Genomic DNA, 16,490 nt, shown 5'->3' on the forward strand with positions numbered 1-16,490 from the left:
TTCAAAATAAGAACAAGTTAACCGATTTCAAGATTTAAGTACAGATTTTGCCTTTGGAATATGCCTGAACATATTAAGATACACTCCCAAGAATAAATACTATTTCATAATGTACGTAAAATTACATATTTGCATTTCACAAAACTGGTCTGTTTTGAATGTGCTTTTATTGCAGCGGGTAGCTTTAGGGGCGGGGCTATGGAGCCTTGCCAGCTAAACAGCCAATCAGAGTCGAGCTTGACTTCAACTTCACCCGGACACCGACCAACGCCCCCGTCAAGTCCGATCCGAGTGTTGACGATCACCTCCGAGCTTTTCTTAACATGTCAATCAGGTACTGAACTCAATTCTCGTGACAAAATGAGCGACAGAGGTCTATCGGATGAGCTGGCGGCGGCGGCGTGCAAAGATGGAGACCCTATTACGAAGGTAGGCAATGTTGTTTGCCTATTTGACGCGGGAGGAAAGTTTCGGGGATCTGACAAACCTCGGTGAGGGCAAACCCTAGCATATACCATTTCCCGGTGACGACATAGCCTGCGTCCATTATCGGACATGGCTAATTTTGTTGCGTCGTGACTTGCCATGTTACTTAAAATGGCTGTTTTTGAATTTAAAAAGTCAGGAATAGATCCAGCGTTGTTATTGTGTGTGTGTTAGTAGTTGTGTAAGAAATGGTAAACATTTTGACAGAAGGCAGGCAAGTGGGAATTAGCACCACGAAGCTAACTTAAGTGACAGGCTAGCCAGCTAGCACTTCAAAGTTCCAAAAAGAGCATTCGACAACTTCCACATTTGTCACCCATTCCAAACCATTCTATTCCAGTTTCAAAATATTCCCAACATTTTCATTGAACAGCTACGGTTTACGTGAAAGTTCTTTCCATTTAAATGAATGGAGGCCATTTTCATTATGTAACTCATCCTTGCATTTTTCCCCACAACAGATTCAAACCATTCCAACTTAAAGCTGCTCCACTGATGTTTGGAAGTTTGGCCTGAACAGTTTCCTTGCTGTTCTTTCATTAGCTGAACAGTCTCAAGTTGGAATAGTTTGAATCTATGGAAAAATGTAAATGTTTGAACTCCATTTGACTCCATTTATACTCCACACACTGAGTGTCTCGTTGAAATGAAGATTGTTGAGATTCTTTTGGCCGTGTGAATGTTTTCCCTGTCTGCTGCCATTCATTCAGACCAACAGAAACGTTTTTGGTGTTCTAGTGGGAGCTGCTTGAAAACCTACACACACGCACATTAGTTCTGTGTGTATGCTCACACACAGATGCCATTTGGCCTTATGCCACTTTTCGCAGGCCCGCGTCAGAGTATGAAATTTTGTTTTTGTATAAAATTGTCCTCTAATTAAATGTAAAAACGCCCTTCCTGTAGGATTTCATGATGCAGCAGACGATGCTGCGAGTGAAGGATCCGATTAAATCCTTGGATTTCTACACCAGGATCCTTGGCATGACGTAAGTATTAGGACACATGGCGCTCTGAGGTAACGCTGTGTTTATTTGTTTGTGTGTGAGATTGTGTGTTTACCATACGTGTGTTCAATTTGCCCCCAGTTTGCTGCAGAGGTTCGACTTCCCCTCCATGCGCTTCTCCCTTTTCTTCCTGGGCTACGAAGACAAGAACGAGATCCCCGGCGACGTGAAGGAGAGGACGTCGTGGACTTTCTCTCGCAGGGCCACCATCGAGTTGACGCAGTAAGTGCGTCGCTGGCTCGCTAAAACGGTCTCCTCTGTCCCGAGAGCAGCATGTTTGACATGTGACAGTCAGTTGAGCATTCCTTCGGATTGAAAACAGAGGTGGTGGAGAGTATCTTTGGTTTGCCACGTCTTTGCTTAATGTTGCACCTCTCTTCTAGTAACTGGGGTTCCGAGTCTGATGAAAGCCAGTCGTACCACAACGGAAACTCGGATCCACGTGGCTTTGGTAAGTTTGGATTTAAATAAGACCATGTCAAACTGTTAATAAGACTTTCAGATTTTTTTCCCCCCCATTTGAAATAATGGTTGTAAAAATCTGTCTTTTACCGTTCATGGCCACAGGACACATCGGTATCGCGGTGCCGGACGTCAACAAGGCTTGCAAGCTGTTTGAAGAGCAAGGCGTCACCTTCGTCAAGAAACCTGACGACGGTATGATAGTTGACATTGACTTGAAAACGGCGAATCACCACTAAATTATGAACATTTCATTTCAATATTTCAATGAATTTCATCTCCCAGGAAAAATGAAAGGACTAGCCTTCATCCAGGACCCCGATGGCTACTGGATCGAGATCCTGAGTCCCAACAACATGATTTCTATCACCTCTTGAAAAAAAAAAAAAGGAAAAAGATGCATGGCAATTTGGATGCATGCAAGATGGAGGCATGCAAGCTGCTCTAAAATGGGACGTTTGGATTTAATACATGAGCTTTTTTTGTTGTTCTGCAATAACTCAAGTTTGTGTGAAAGTAAATACAGAATGCACGTTGTTTTATGCTGCTCGAGATAATAAATGTGAGAGCCGGTGTTCAAATGCAAGTGAGAACATTTTCCTCTGGTGCTTTTCAAAATAAACTGACAAACCGTTTTTGTTTTGCATTTTAATGAAACGCCCTTTTATTTTGAAATTTGGATCCTGGCTCGAGTTGGTCATTATTAACACGTCTGGTCTACAGCCTTTTCTGCCCCCGCGACCGCTCGTAAAGATATTTAAAAGAAAAAGATGTCTGACGTTAGGTTTGACGCCTCCACGCATGTCACCAAGGTTTGGGTCGCCCTCAGAAGACTCGACAAAAACGGTTTGTGTCACTTCCACATCAGTCATGCATTGAAATATGACCTCGAAATTCGCGCGCGTGACGATCGTCACGAAAACCGATAGCTTTCTATTTACAACAAACCGCAAATTCGAACAAAATGCATTTGAAGAAACGTTTGCTTTCTAGTAAAATTTTAATGGAGTTACAACAGCTGCGTTTGACTGTTGAAGTGCTCCTGTCGATTCAAGAGCAACAGGTCCAGTTCAGGAGTCTTCGTTGACGATGGCAATACTGACGTCATCCGAATTTCGACCTAAAATCATAGTCAGGCTATTCTGAAATCATTTCAAAAATTAAATTATGTGTTTGTGTGTTGTTGTAGTTATATACATTTTCAGACACCGATCATGTTAATGATGTCTCACAGTAATTAGGAAATAGACAAATATATGCAGCACTTTTTTGCCCCATAAATCTCTGGCAGTGTTTGAATAATTTCTACAAGATACTCCTTGAAAGACTGCTCACTCAGATAGAAATCACAAAAAAATCCACATAAATCACAAAAATTCACATAAAAAAATCCATATCAAAACACAAAAATGTTTTGAAATATGTTGCCTCTTTCTTATAACAGTATTTCGATTTAGCACACATGCATGTTATGTGTAGCACTTGTTATAATGAAAAACTATTACGGGTAACGGATGATGTATGCTGCAGATGACAGAGTTGTGGCTCTCCGCGAGGTGTCAATTCCTCAGGCGGACGACATGTCCTCCGTCGAACAGGTGCTCCCTGCTGCTCAACACACACACACAAGCATGCACACACACACTCCAGTCAGTCAATATAACAGAAGCATCATTGCTGTTATCATTTTCAGATCATCGCCGTCTCCTTCGGCCTGGACTCTTCAGATGTTGTATTCAAGGTAAGCAGCACACATATTTGCCTTTTATTATGACTCACTGAATGACTTGCATGCATGTGCAGATTAGAAATCAGCGTGGATGTCTGATCCCGCTGAACAGTTCTGTCCCAGCAAACAGCAAGCACATGTATGTATGAATGTGAGGATTTTATTCTACAATAGATTATAAAAAGAAATTATTTGTTGCCTGTCCCTGCTGTACGTTCTAAACACTGATGTTTCTGTGCACAGGCCCTACTTGCTTGAGGTAGCCAAGATTTTTCAGCATGGTAACATCACACTAGACACAAATCATCAAAAAATATAGATATATCAATTGATAACCATGATGATGACCCAATATTAAAGTGTTTAACTTTTTTCTCCTTGTTTCTAGTGCGGCCCAACCCTAAAAGTATTCCCATGACTGTGATCAACAAGAGCATGAAGACCAGACTGCTCTCAGTCGACAAGAGGGTATGCGGCTAACAAAAATTCAGAAATTATTTGAAATATGAAAAATAATAATAATGGTATAATTTATCTTTTTTTTTTAATCACGAGTAAACATGGAGTTTTTCTTTTGTGGAATGTTGATTAATGAATTAAGATGCAAAATATATTCTAATCTGGTATTAGATTATTTTATTATCTATATATAGAATTATTCTTAAATATAATATTGTATTTATTTTTATGTGTTTTAATGATTTCAAAGTATTGAATTGTTGCAGATTCAGAGACTTGAGGAACTTCTGCCTCAAATAAAAGAGAGACGTAATGAAAAATTGAGCCAGGTACTTAAAAGCAACCAATAGAACATACATGAGTGTCTTTTTTTTAAATCAAATGTTCATATTTTCCGATTCTACTGTGCTCTCAGGAGATTGAATGTCTGAACCAGAAATTGATGTTTCTTCACAAGAGAATGCAGGTGAGCAAACATTGTTTTCACAAGAGGTGTTTCATTGATTGACGTGGCTAAATAATTTTGCCTGCTCTGTTGCAGGTGGCGGACTCGCTCACGTGGAAAGGAATGCTAACCCGACCGCCTCTGTGGTGAACGATCGTCTGAAACCTGTCAATCAAGTCACGACGTCACAAGTGAAAAATGGCTCGGCACACAGTATTTAAGGGATTTGGACTGAGAAACAATGGGATTGAGAATTTACATTTTAAGACAGTGTATATTTTCTTTGAAAAAGTTAAAGATTTTTTTATTTTTATTTTTGAGGAATAAAGAAAAAATTGTCACAATCCAGGAAATTAAAATGTTGTAATTTAAAATGTTTCATTAATAGGTAAGGAATAATCAGAAGTATTTGAATGCTTATTTCATAAAGTAATCAAGTATTTTATACATTTTTATTTTATGTATTTTTAATATATTCATTTTTTTTCGTATAGCTGTAAAGCCCCTTTTGTGTTATCATACACCCAATATGTACCGTAAATGGTCATAACAAATCAGAACGCCTGACTTGGCAACTCCAATCCCGTCGTCCCTTGTAGTGATGTGCATTCCAGTTCTTTTAAGTGAACTGAATCTTTAGAATCAGTTCACTCGAAAAATTCGTTCAATTTCAATATAGTAATAGTTTTTAAATAACGTGTATGCATATATACGCCTCAATATTGTTGTCCAATATATCTACTGCAATTTCACATTAAATTCCTGGTTTGAAATTTACTTTGAATATTTTTTTTTTTTTTTTTTTAAATAAACATTTATGTTAAAACTTGTCTGGTGTTTTATTCCTTGTTTTTATATTCGCCCATTAAAACATAAAATTCTGACATTTGGTTAACTGCTTTATATGACAATATGTGTTTTACGTTGTTATAGGAGTTGGTGTCCCCCAAAATAACAAATGTCGGCATAACGGATTTTTTTGTTCAACCTTTTATTCAAATACAAACACATCCAGTATAATAACACCATCAACTACAATCCAACAAATACAAAATTAAAACATCAGTGGCATAGCAGCAACGCTGTCTGTCACTCACTCGTGAATCTTCGCGAACGAGCCTGAAAATGGCGGTGTACCTAATAGAGTGTCCGAATGACGTCACAGATCAAACAGCCAATCAGAAAGTGGGGGTGAGGGCGGGTGTGGCACTTTTCACTTTCAGTTATGATTTTTCGCTAATGAACTGGCCTGTTATTAGATACACCTGAAAATGGCGGTGTACCTAATGGAGTGTCCGAGTGATGTCACAGATCAACCAGCCAATCAGAAAGTGGGGGTGAGGGCGGGTGTGGCACTTTTCACTTAATACAGGGGTGTCGACCTCCAGTCCTCGAGGGGCCGCGTTCCAATATGTTTTCCAAGTTACCCTCGTTAAGCGCACCTGCGTGAAAAGTTTTAGCCACTTTCACGTTCTGCAGGAGCTAAAACTTTTCACGCAGGTGCACTTAACGAGGGAATCTCACGGACACTCCATTAGGTACACCGCCATTTTCAAGTGTACCTAATAACAGGCCACTTTATTAGGGAAATATCATGGTCAAAGGTCACAGGTGTCAAGCTCTAGTCCGCGGGGCCGCGTTCCAACATGTTTTCCAACATGCCCTCGTTAAGTGCACCTGCGTGAAAAGTTTTAGCCACTTTCACGTTCTGCAGGAGCTAAAACTTTTCACGCAGGTGCACTTAACGAGGGAATCTCACGGACACTCCTTTAGGTACACCGCCATTTTCAAGTGTACCTAATAACAGGCCACTTTATTAGGGAAATATCATGGTCAAAGGTCACAGGTGTCAAGCTCTAGTCCTCGGGGCCGCGTTCCAACATGTTTTCCAACATGCCCTCGTTAAGCGCACCTGCGTGAAAAGTTTTAGCCACTTTCACGTTCTGCAGGAGCTAAAACTTTTCACGCAGGTGCACTTAACGAGGGAATCTCACGGACACTCCATTAGGTACACCGCCATTTTCAAGTGTACCTAATAACAGGCCACTTTATTAGGGAAATATCATGGTCAAAGGTCACAGGTGTCAAGCTCTAGTCCGCGGGGCCGCGTTCCAACATGTTTTCCAACATGCCCTCGTTAAGTGCACCTGCGTGAAAAGTTTTAGCCACTTTCACGTTCTGCAGGAGCTAAAACTTTTCACGCAGGTGCACTTAACGAGGGAATCTCACGGACACTCCTTTAGGTACACCGCCATTTTCAAGTGTACCTAATAACAGGCCACTTTATTAGGGAAATATCATGGTCAAAGGTCACAGGTGTCAAGCTCTAGTCCTCGGGGCCGCGTTCCAACATGTTTTCCAACATGCCCTCGTTAAGCGCACCTGCGTGAAAAGTTTTAGCCACTTTCACGTTCTGCAGGAGCTAAAACTTTTCACGCAGGTGCACTTAACGAGGGAATCTCACGGACACTCCATTAGGTACACCGCCATTTTCAAGTGTACCTAATAACAGGCCACTTTATTAGGGAAATATCATGGTCAAAGGTCACAGGTGTCAAGCTCTAGCCCTCGGGGCCGCGTTCCAACATGTTTTCCAACATGCCCTCGTTAAGTGCACCTGCGTGAAAAGTTTTAGCCACTTTCACGTTCTGCAGGAGCTAAAACTTTTCACGCAGGTGCACTTAACGAGGGAATCTCACGGACACTCCATTAGGTACACCGCCATTTTCAAGTGTACCTAATAACAGGCCACTTTATTAGGGAAATATCATGGTCAAAGGTCACAGGTGTCAAGCTCTAGCCCTCGGGGCCGCGTTCCAACATGTTTTCCAACATGCCCTCGTTAAGTGCACCTGCGTGAAAAGTTTTAGCCACTTTCACGTTCTGCAGGAGCTAAAACTTTTCACGCAGGTGCACTTAACGAGGGAATCTCACGGACACTCCATTAGGGACACCCCCATTTTCAAGTGTACCTAATAACAGGCCACTTTATTAGGGAAATATCATGGTCAAAGGTCACAGGTGTCAAGCTCTAGTCCTCGGGGCCGCGTTCCAACATGTTTTCCAACATGCCCTCGTTAAGCGCACCTGCGTGAAAAGTTTTAGCCACTTTCACGTTCTGCAGGAGCTAAAACTTTTCACGCAGGTGCACTTAACGAGGGAATCTCACGGACACTCCATTAGGTACACCGCCATTTTCAAGTGTACCTAATAACAGGCCACTTTATTAGGGAAATATCATGGTCAAAGGTCACAGGTGTCAAGCTCTAGTCCTCGGGGCCGCGTTCCAACATGTTTTCCAACATGCCCTCGTTAAGTGCACCTGCGTGAAAAGTTTTAGCCACTTTCACGTTCTGCAGGAGCTAAAACTTTTCACGCAGGTGCACTTAACGAGGGAATCTCACGGACACTCCATTAGGTACACCGCCATTTTCAAGTGTACTTAATAACAGGCCACTTTATTAGGGAAATATCATGGTCAAAGGTCACAGGTGTCAAGCTCTAGTCCTCGGGGCCGCGTTCCAACATGTTTTCCAAGTTACCCTCGTCGACACCCCTGGTTTAAGTGAAAAGTGCCACACCCGCCCTCACCCCCACTTTCTGATTGGCTGTTTGATCTGTGACGTCACACGGACACTCTTTTAGGTACGCCGCCATTTTCAGGCGTACCTAATAACAGGCCACTTCATTAGGGAAAAATCATGGCCAAAGCTGAACTGAAAGTGAAAATTGCCACACCCTCCCTCACCCCCACCTCCTGATTGGCTGGTTGATCTGTGACGTCACACAGACACTCCATTAGGTACACCACAATTTTCAGATGTACCTAATAACTTTATGCATTTTTTAGTACGTGTCAAGAATGTGTATTTGACTACTTGCTTTTTATTTTGGGGTACACCAACACATATACATGTCATATAAAGCAGTTAACCAAATGTCAGATGTTTGTTTTCATGGCCAAAATAATAAAAACAAGGAATAAAACACCAGACAAGTTTTAACAGGTGTTAATGTTTATTGAAATAATATTAAAAGTAAATTTCAAACCAGCAATCTAATGTGAAATTGCAGTAGATATATTGGATAACAATATTTAGGCGTATATATGCATACACGTTATTTAAAAACTACTATAGGTGTTATAAAATCAAGATTACACAGAAAGAAGCATAATCTCCCCGTTGTTGCATAACGGCGCATCCCTTTATGCAATAAAGTTAGCCGTTAGCTTGGAGAAAACGTGCATAAAAGAAGTGGTGGTTCTTTCTTTCCTTGGCAAATCGCAAATCGACATTTTGGTTTACATAGTTCACGCCAGGAGGGAGACGCAACACGTTCACTGACTGATCCGTTGATGCACGGGAAGGCAGTTCACCCATTAACTCGTTCGCGAACGGGAAAGTCAGGATTGGTTCCCTCACTGATCCGTTCTCGCGATGAACTGGAAATGCAAATCACTCACTCACTGACACGTTCACTCACACATCCGTTCAGTTGATGAACGGGAAATGCAATTCTCGACTCATTCGTGAACAGGAAGTTACGTCATTTTCTTCTTCGTTTTGTTTTATGGCGAGGTGGCACCAGCTTTAATGTGCATTACTGACACCTACCGGTTGAAGTCATTTGAACTGAAAAAAGAGATTCGTTCACTCTCGTTCACTGAAAATATTCGTTCTTTTGAACGAATCGTTCACTCACGAGCCAACACTAGTCCCTTGCGGCGCAGTGTCAAACATGGCGCCTGGAGCGCTGACAATAGGCCAATCTCCCTGACGGTGGGTTGAAGCCCAAATGCAGTCAAGACAAGACGTTATTGAGGGGGAAATGAACGTAATACGAGTGCTCCGTCTCCATTGACACTTGCAACAAAAACATTTGCGGAGTACTGTCGACTGGAATAAGGAAGGTAAGTTTCGAGCCGCAGCAGTGTTTATAACGCTGTCATAACATTAGCCCGCTTGATTTCCGTCTCTCGGCGAAGTGCTGGCGGCCAAGCCCCCTTTAATCACCCCGTAGTTCTGCTCTCTTTTGCCCAGCTGTTGACATACAGGCTCCCAAACTAATAAACTTTCGTCTCTTTCGGTTAATTAAGAGTTTACCTCTTATTCGGCATCTTTGCATTCCACCTCGCAGCAGTGATTTAGACGCACCGCTGCTCATCTTCGTCATGTACAAACGCAACGGAGACAAAGTGTGCAGTCGCACAGTGTACTAAGTAGTAGAAAATCAGGTGTGTTTTCAATGGGCTTTCGTGTGAGAAGGAAAAGTTAAAACATCGCTGTTCTTCAGCATGGCATCTCGTTATTACTTAGTCCGATTTCGTTTTTGTCGAATAATAAATGATATTAATCATGATTGCAAGTTGCCAATGTGTGAAATTGTTATTACTTAGTCCGATTTTGTTTTTGTCGAATAATAGTTTTAATAATGATTGCAATTTGCCAATGTGTGAAATTGTTATAGTATAACGCTAACCACTGCTGAGGAGGACTTTCTCAATGTCAGATTTTTGATATCATTGTCTGGTATCGGCAGCTTTCATGAGTAACCATACCATAATATGAGTATGGTTTCAGCATGGCTACCAGTACCTTTATAAGTTGGTAAGTGTTGAGTATCAGAAATGTATTTCTCTCTATTCTTCTAGGATGTTCCAGCATTGTGAGGAGCCTCGCTTCACCATTGAGCAGATCGACCTCCTCCAGAGGCTCAGGAGGACAGGCATCAGCCAGGCAGAGCTACTCCATGCTCTGGACACGTTAGACCACCTGGACCGCCCTCACAGACGCCCCTCAAAACACCACCTGTCTTCCGACGCCCCGCCTTCGTCTTCCAGCACCGCCACTCAGACGGTCTTCTCCTACGGCCGTCTATCGCCAAGTAGCTTTGATGTAACCTTGCCCGTAGCCATGGCAACGGTAGCTCAGACCAACGGGAAGATGTCGCCGCTGACCAGGTTTCCTCTTGTGGGCGGCGGCTCGGTGGGCTTCGGGTTTGAGGCGGGCGACGACGACGCAGATGTCGACGAGAAAGTGGAAGACTTGATGAGGTAGGAGCCGTGTTGAATGGGTTTTAGCTACGGTATTTGCGGGAGTTAGGGACCTGACCTGGAATAGTGAATGGTGATTCTCAAATTGAAAGAGAAAAACAAAAGCTGCATGTGTCCGCTTGTAGGAGAAACAGCAGTGTCATGAAGGAGGAGATCAAATGCTTCCTGGCCAGCAGGCGTATCTCCCAGGCCGTGGTTGCACAGGTGACGGGTGCGTGTCGCCTAAACCCCCCTTCTTCTTCCCTTAAGTGAAAGCTCACCTGTCCTGGTCCTCTTGCAGGAATTAGTCAGAGTCGCATCTCCCACTGGTTACTGCAGCAAGGGTCCGACCTCAGCGAGCAGAAGAAACGAGCCTTCTTCAGATGGTATCAGCTGGAGAAGAGCAACCCTGGTCAGCACTGCTCGTCTCGCTGGCTGTCTGCAGCGTCAATCTATTCATCTCTGGCTTCCCAAAAAACATTGTGTTTACGTGCATTCATGTTTTTGCGTGCTTGTATTTTTTGGGGGAAATAAAATGACACTTAATATGTGCCTGGCACATCAGGCGCTACAGTCGCCATGCATAGCGCCCCGCTGACTCTGGAGGACGTGATGATGGACTGGCATCAGGCCCCGCCCACATTCGCCCCTGCTCCAGGGGGCTTTCGCCTGCGCCGGGGGAACAGATTCACCTGGAGGAAAGAGTGTCTGGCCCTCATGGAAAGGTAACGTTACAGATTGCTGCATGGCCAAGTGACGTGACTCCCGTTATTCATTGCGTATGTGTGTGTGCATACATACGTGTGCACGTGCAGCTACTTCAGTGACAATCAGTATCCCGACGAGGCGAGGAGGGAGGAGATCTCCATGGCTTGCAACGCAGTCATTCAGAAACCAGGTGGGTCCAGATCTTGACTCGATCCCCGCCTGCTCCTTGGCATCCAGAAAAACAAGCAAGCGTGTGTTTTAGGAAAAAGGCTTCTGGACTTTGAGAAGGTGACGTCTCTGAAAGTGTACAACTGGTTTGCCAATCGCCGCAAGGACATGAAGAGACGTGCCAACATCGGTAACGCTCTGTGACCCGCTATGTATATTTTCGGTTTGGTTCAAATGTTCATAAGATGTGAGGAATGTGTGTGTTCGCGAAGAAGCAGCCATCTTGGAGAACCACAGCATCGACGTCCAAAGTCCCGGAGGTCAGTCCAACGGTGACGAAGCGGACGGCAACGATGAGCAGGTTTACAAGAATATCAAAGTCTTCGGACCGGCTTCTCGTGAAGCACAGAAGAACTCCAGCGTGTCCTTTCCCGCGGCAGGTTCCCACGTTGATGCCCAGCTGGGTGGCCGCCCTGGGTCGAGGGGCAGCGTCCGGGCCGACGGGCTGCTCCCTGACTGGCCTCCAGGACGAGCAGAGTCTGGAGAAGGCGGCGATAGATGGAGTGGACGGGGCCGGCTTAACGTTGGTCGATGACATCAAGACGGAGGTGACGGAAGATGACTGAAAATAGGTGACGTCATGTATTTGAATGCAAAGATTTGAGCAGAAGCCCAAATAGCAACCCGCTCAACGAGGGTTCACCATGACCGATATGACGTTCGTCACACTGTGATCACAACGGTGCAGCCTCAAAACCAAAACAAAGCTTTTTTTTTTTTTTCTGACGTTGCATTTTCGTGGCGTACCAAGAACAAAACGAAGGTTGCGTCTTGTGACCTGACAACAGCGGAAGCTGTCACAACGTACTTTTTAGAGACAGTTAAACCACAAACAATTCACAGTATTAATATTAAAAAAATAAATCTTCAAATGAGTTTTAAAATTGGACAGATATTTAAAGGGAGGTCATTCCAGACCGGCACCTCATTTTTGTTTTGTTCTCAAACGCAACAATAACGCAACGGCCTTTCTTTGTCCCCATAACCACTACGATGTCACATATTAAAAATATGTATGACTTTATATACTATACATGTTTGCATATTAGTATATCCTATATAATATAAACTGTGTGGGTGCCACATTTTAATTCCACAAAAACGTGTTTCCATATTCCGAAACACAAAAGGAGCTTCCGTTGACAGAAGCCTAAGTGTTAACTTGTCAAATGTATGTTTTTGTTTCGACACATCAAATGTGTGGAGTCACTCCAAAATGTCCCGTCATCATTTTTAATTTTTGCCTTATATATGTTTGAATCACCAAGTGTTGATTCTTTGTTTATAAAGCTGCTTTATTTCCACTCGGTGGCCACGTGTAGCTGCTGGAAATGTTTCTAAAACAAATTGTAAAAGTTTTAATTAAGCATTGTTTCACTATTTTCCTCTTGTTGGCCTATTTCAACACTTTTACAATCCACTATGAATTTGCATTTAAGTGCCTCCTGTTGTCTGTGCTGTTGCTGCAAAGATGACTTTTATGATGGCTCTGAAATGTCCAGATTCCTGAAACACTACCGCAAATACCTCAGCTTTTAATCCCATCGGACCTGGAACCACCCCCATAAGGTCAGACGATGGTACGTTCAACAAAACCGGGCCATCGTAAATAGCTAATGTTCAACCCGTGTTGCAGTCAGAGAGGAATGCAGCTGACCATTAAGAGTCAAAACAGGGGCGGAGCCAAAGGTTTTTCAGCGTGGTGGGAAACCTTGAAACCCTAATGAAAAACCCTAACCCTAATTTGAAACCCTACCCTGTCTGTTTTAGGTGCACACCTATTTCAAATCATCATTTCATCATCAAGCTTTGGAAAAGCTGATAACAATTCTGATGATTTGAATCAGGTGGGGATGCATTTTGAAACCCCAACACTAATTAGAAACCTTACCCTACTTTGAAACGACAAGCATCAAATCAAAGGGAACTGTAGCTCATTATTGTAATTTGTTATAGTCTGATGGAGAGAGGTAGTAAAGGGAAGCGTGACTGACATTGAATCAATTGATCTGCAGCCCATCAGTACTCCGTGGTGACATTTAGGAGCTTTTCTATCACAGGTGCTCTTCTCACATAGTTTCAAGGTGTGTGTGTGTGTGTGTGTGTTGCCTTCAGGTCAGGTCTGTTCACTTGACTTTTACTTCCTTTCAGAAAATCAAACAAAAATTGCTGTAAAAAGTGACACTGTGGATTCATTTTGTATGAATGCACATGGGGAAAATAAGGCTGGGTTGGAAAATGTGTGTTCTTTAGGCAATATGGAGAAAAATATGTTTATCATATATATCTTGTTTTGTTCTTTGTTTTCAGTGCCTTGTTTGAATGATCAAACGTGTCAAAAAAAATACAACTAATTGTACTGCATTGGTTTCCATTAGTTGCATGACTATGATTTGTTCTATTTTTACAGTTTTTATGCATTATTGTTTTTTATTCTATTTACAAGGGAATTAAAGCTGATTACGCTTGGCCAGGTGACGTCTTATAATACAATCCTAAAATAAGAAATACATACAATAATATGCAATAAATTCATTTGAAACATTCATAGCATTACATTAGCACATTTGACATTCAGTATTTAACAACGGAGTACTCCGTGAGCTTTCATTTTCCTTTATTCTCTGATCAGATAACTGTTCCGATGATACAAATGAAAAAAACATGATGTTCCTATTCACAAGACACATTCTCTCTTTGGATTGCAGCATAGTGACAGAAAATTAAATTAATAGGCAATCAAAACAAAAAATGAACATCTGTTCAACAGTCCTTACTTCTTTCCCCACTTTTTTTACACACGCACGCACACGCACACACAAAACATGATCGCTAATCTTTTGTGTTGATATGAAATGTTTGTCAGTTGCTGCGATATTAATGTCAAATCATATTCATCCCTTCGTAACAACGGAAAAACAAAGATTGTATTGCTTATTTGCACTTATGTTGACAACACACCAACACTTAAATAAAATAAATACAAGCAAAATGAAAATTTTAGGTGCCCCCAATATGAGCCAAAAGAGTTTCCTGCAAAATTAGATGACACCTCTGAATGTGGGCAAAGCATGAATGACCGTTTTTTTGTTTTTGTTTTTTTTAAATGGCCACAAATGGCTTTTGTGAATTGCGATGATGTCAGTAAGAGACATGTGACAAGATTAAATGTCAGAATGACTGTATGAAGTCTTGAAAACATGCACGAGGGGGGGAGACACTTAAGAAAATGCCGATATGAGAGGCGACAGAGACTCTCCACGCATATTCCTATCCGGGACATTTTTGCAGAAACAATGTCAACTTCCTGGGATTTTTTTTCCTGGTTAGGGTCGATTTTGTTAATACCTTCCAAGACCCAACACTCGCGCACATACACAAACATTTCCTCATTTCCTTTAAGTCATAATTTGATAAAAGCACTTCCGACCTAACCATCTGATACCTGCACTAACAACCTTAAAGTAACCATTTGATTACCTCCCTAACTTTTTTCCTCTTGATTGCACCAGTTTTTTTTTTTTTTTTAAATAAAATGTTAAGATTACACTTTTACTGCGGTTAAAAAAAAAGAAAAAAGAAAACACCACCTTATTTTGATTGTAGTATAACAAATTTTCCTGTCAAACATTTTTTTCCTAAAATTAAATTAGCAGCATTTATGTAACATTCTAACTATATTCTCGTAATAATGCAGCTTTACTCATGATATGACTTCACTTGCAGAAATGCATGACTTTTCTGTCAGAATATTATTTTGCTTTAATCTAGAACATGTCCCAATTGAATTTATTCACAATATTATTTCTGTTTAGGAATTGGTGATTTGGTGAGTGAGGGGGTCAAATTTCGGCTTTTAAGTCATAAAAACAATTCTCATAATATTGCTACACGTTTCTGCAAATGAAGATTTTTCTTGTAAAATGTTTTTTTTTTTGGTTAAATTTAGAAATGTGACATTTTTCACCACATCATTTGTCGAAGATAATTATAAATCAGGTGGCTGTCTGGTCCTAGGTGCTATTCATTCTTAGCAAAGTCACATGACAAAGTGCCTCACTCATCCTCCGTTTGAAAGAAACAAAAATGAATGTGAGTGTCGACTACAACTAGATGGGAGTCACTCGGGAGTGTTTATAGCAGCGATTATTCAAAAAATCATTTGTGCAATTTAAAAAGTTTTTCTTTGTTAAATGGCAGTAAAGAAAAAAAGGCTTTGTTAAATGTGTGTGCCACAGAGGCTTGTGTATATTTAAATAGAAATAAACTAATTGTGATGATATGTCTCGTAACACGCAAGGATCACACTAATGATTATTTTAAATTTCATGATTATAATTAGGGCCACAGTGAGAAGAAAATATACTTTGATAATGAGAATAAAGTAGTAACATCGAAAGAAGGAAACGCTAATGTTGCGAGTTGTACGTAAGTCCAACGTCAGGCAGTGCATGAAAAGAAGTCCTTTCATGATTACCAGCAAAGTCAGATTGCTTCTTTTCGAGTGAAATTACCTTCGTAAACTGTGCATTTCACAAATACACAACATTACTATCTTATTTTCCTAAATGTCCAACTTTTCTTCTTGTCACTTTATGACTTTGTCATAAATGTACACTTATTGAGTTGAGTCACAACATTACAAATTTGGTTTTGAGCAAAAGCCTAAAATTAGGTGCTTTCTAGGATTATTCGGTCCAAACTGTTTGATAAACTGACGGTTTTTCAACTTTTTGTGATCCTGTGAAATTGCATTTATGATGCTAATGTTTCTTTGCATTTTTTGGCATCATCAGTGTGGCCCTAATCATTTTTCTGTGCACCCACAGACTCCGGACTTTCTATTTGCGTTGTGTATTACCGTCATCGTAACAATTTACTGACAGGCCACAGTGACAAGTCATCACAACAAAAAATCTGTTAAAAGTATAC

General features: G+C 41.5%; 3 protein-coding genes across 6 annotated transcripts; all 3 read left to right on the forward strand.

Moving 5' to 3' along the window:
• The first annotated feature begins 257 nt into the window (after nt 1-257).
• glo1 (glyoxalase 1) lies at nt 258-2,590 on the forward strand. Of its 2 annotated transcripts, XM_037246634.1 has the most exons (7): nt 258-429; nt 1,393-1,475; nt 1,575-1,715; nt 1,877-1,944; nt 2,061-2,150; nt 2,241-2,336; nt 2,394-2,541. In XM_037246634.1, the coding sequence occupies exons 1-6, from the start codon at nt 361-363 to the stop codon at nt 2,330-2,332; spliced, it is 543 nt and encodes a 180-aa protein (XP_037102529.1). In that variant the 5' UTR covers nt 258-360; the 3' UTR covers nt 2,333-2,336; nt 2,394-2,541. The 2 variants fall into 2 exon arrangements, with proteins under 2 accessions (XP_037102529.1, XP_037102528.1); XM_037246633.1 differs by having other exon boundaries at nt 2,241-2,590.
• Nucleotides 2,591-2,620: 30 nt separating this feature from the next.
• si:zfos-1056e6.1 (uncharacterized protein LOC107988029 homolog) lies at nt 2,621-5,150 on the forward strand. Its single transcript, XM_037246635.1, has 9 exons — nt 2,621-2,801; nt 3,486-3,553; nt 3,649-3,696; nt 3,759-3,823; nt 3,928-3,965; nt 4,073-4,152; nt 4,410-4,472; nt 4,559-4,609; nt 4,685-5,150. The coding sequence occupies exons 1-9, from the start codon at nt 2,726-2,728 to the stop codon at nt 4,736-4,738; spliced, it is 543 nt and encodes a 180-aa protein (XP_037102530.1). The 5' UTR covers nt 2,621-2,725; the 3' UTR covers nt 4,739-5,150.
• Nucleotides 5,151-9,287: 4,137 nt separating this feature from the next.
• LOC119120017 (homeobox-containing protein 1-like) lies at nt 9,288-15,129 on the forward strand. 3 transcript variants are annotated; one of them, XM_037246594.1, is made up of 9 exons: nt 9,288-9,500; nt 10,242-10,643; nt 10,769-10,854; nt 10,924-11,034; nt 11,188-11,347; nt 11,438-11,520; nt 11,593-11,688; nt 11,771-11,859; nt 11,939-15,129. In XM_037246594.1, the coding sequence occupies exons 2-9, from the start codon at nt 10,243-10,245 to the stop codon at nt 12,122-12,124; spliced, it is 1,212 nt and encodes a 403-aa protein (XP_037102489.1). In that variant the 5' UTR covers nt 9,288-9,500; nt 10,242; the 3' UTR covers nt 12,125-15,129. The 3 variants fall into 3 exon arrangements, with proteins under 3 accessions (XP_037102489.1, XP_037102490.1, XP_037102491.1); XM_037246595.1 differs by having other exon boundaries at nt 11,774-11,859; XM_037246596.1 differs by having other exon boundaries at nt 11,777-11,859.
• Nucleotides 15,130-16,490: the final 1,361 nt, after the last annotated feature.

The sequence above is a fragment of the Syngnathus acus genome, chromosome 3 (assembly GCF_901709675.1).
Source record: "Syngnathus acus chromosome 3, fSynAcu1.2, whole genome shotgun sequence".
Lineage (NCBI taxonomy): Eukaryota > Metazoa > Chordata > Actinopteri > Syngnathiformes > Syngnathidae > Syngnathus > Syngnathus acus.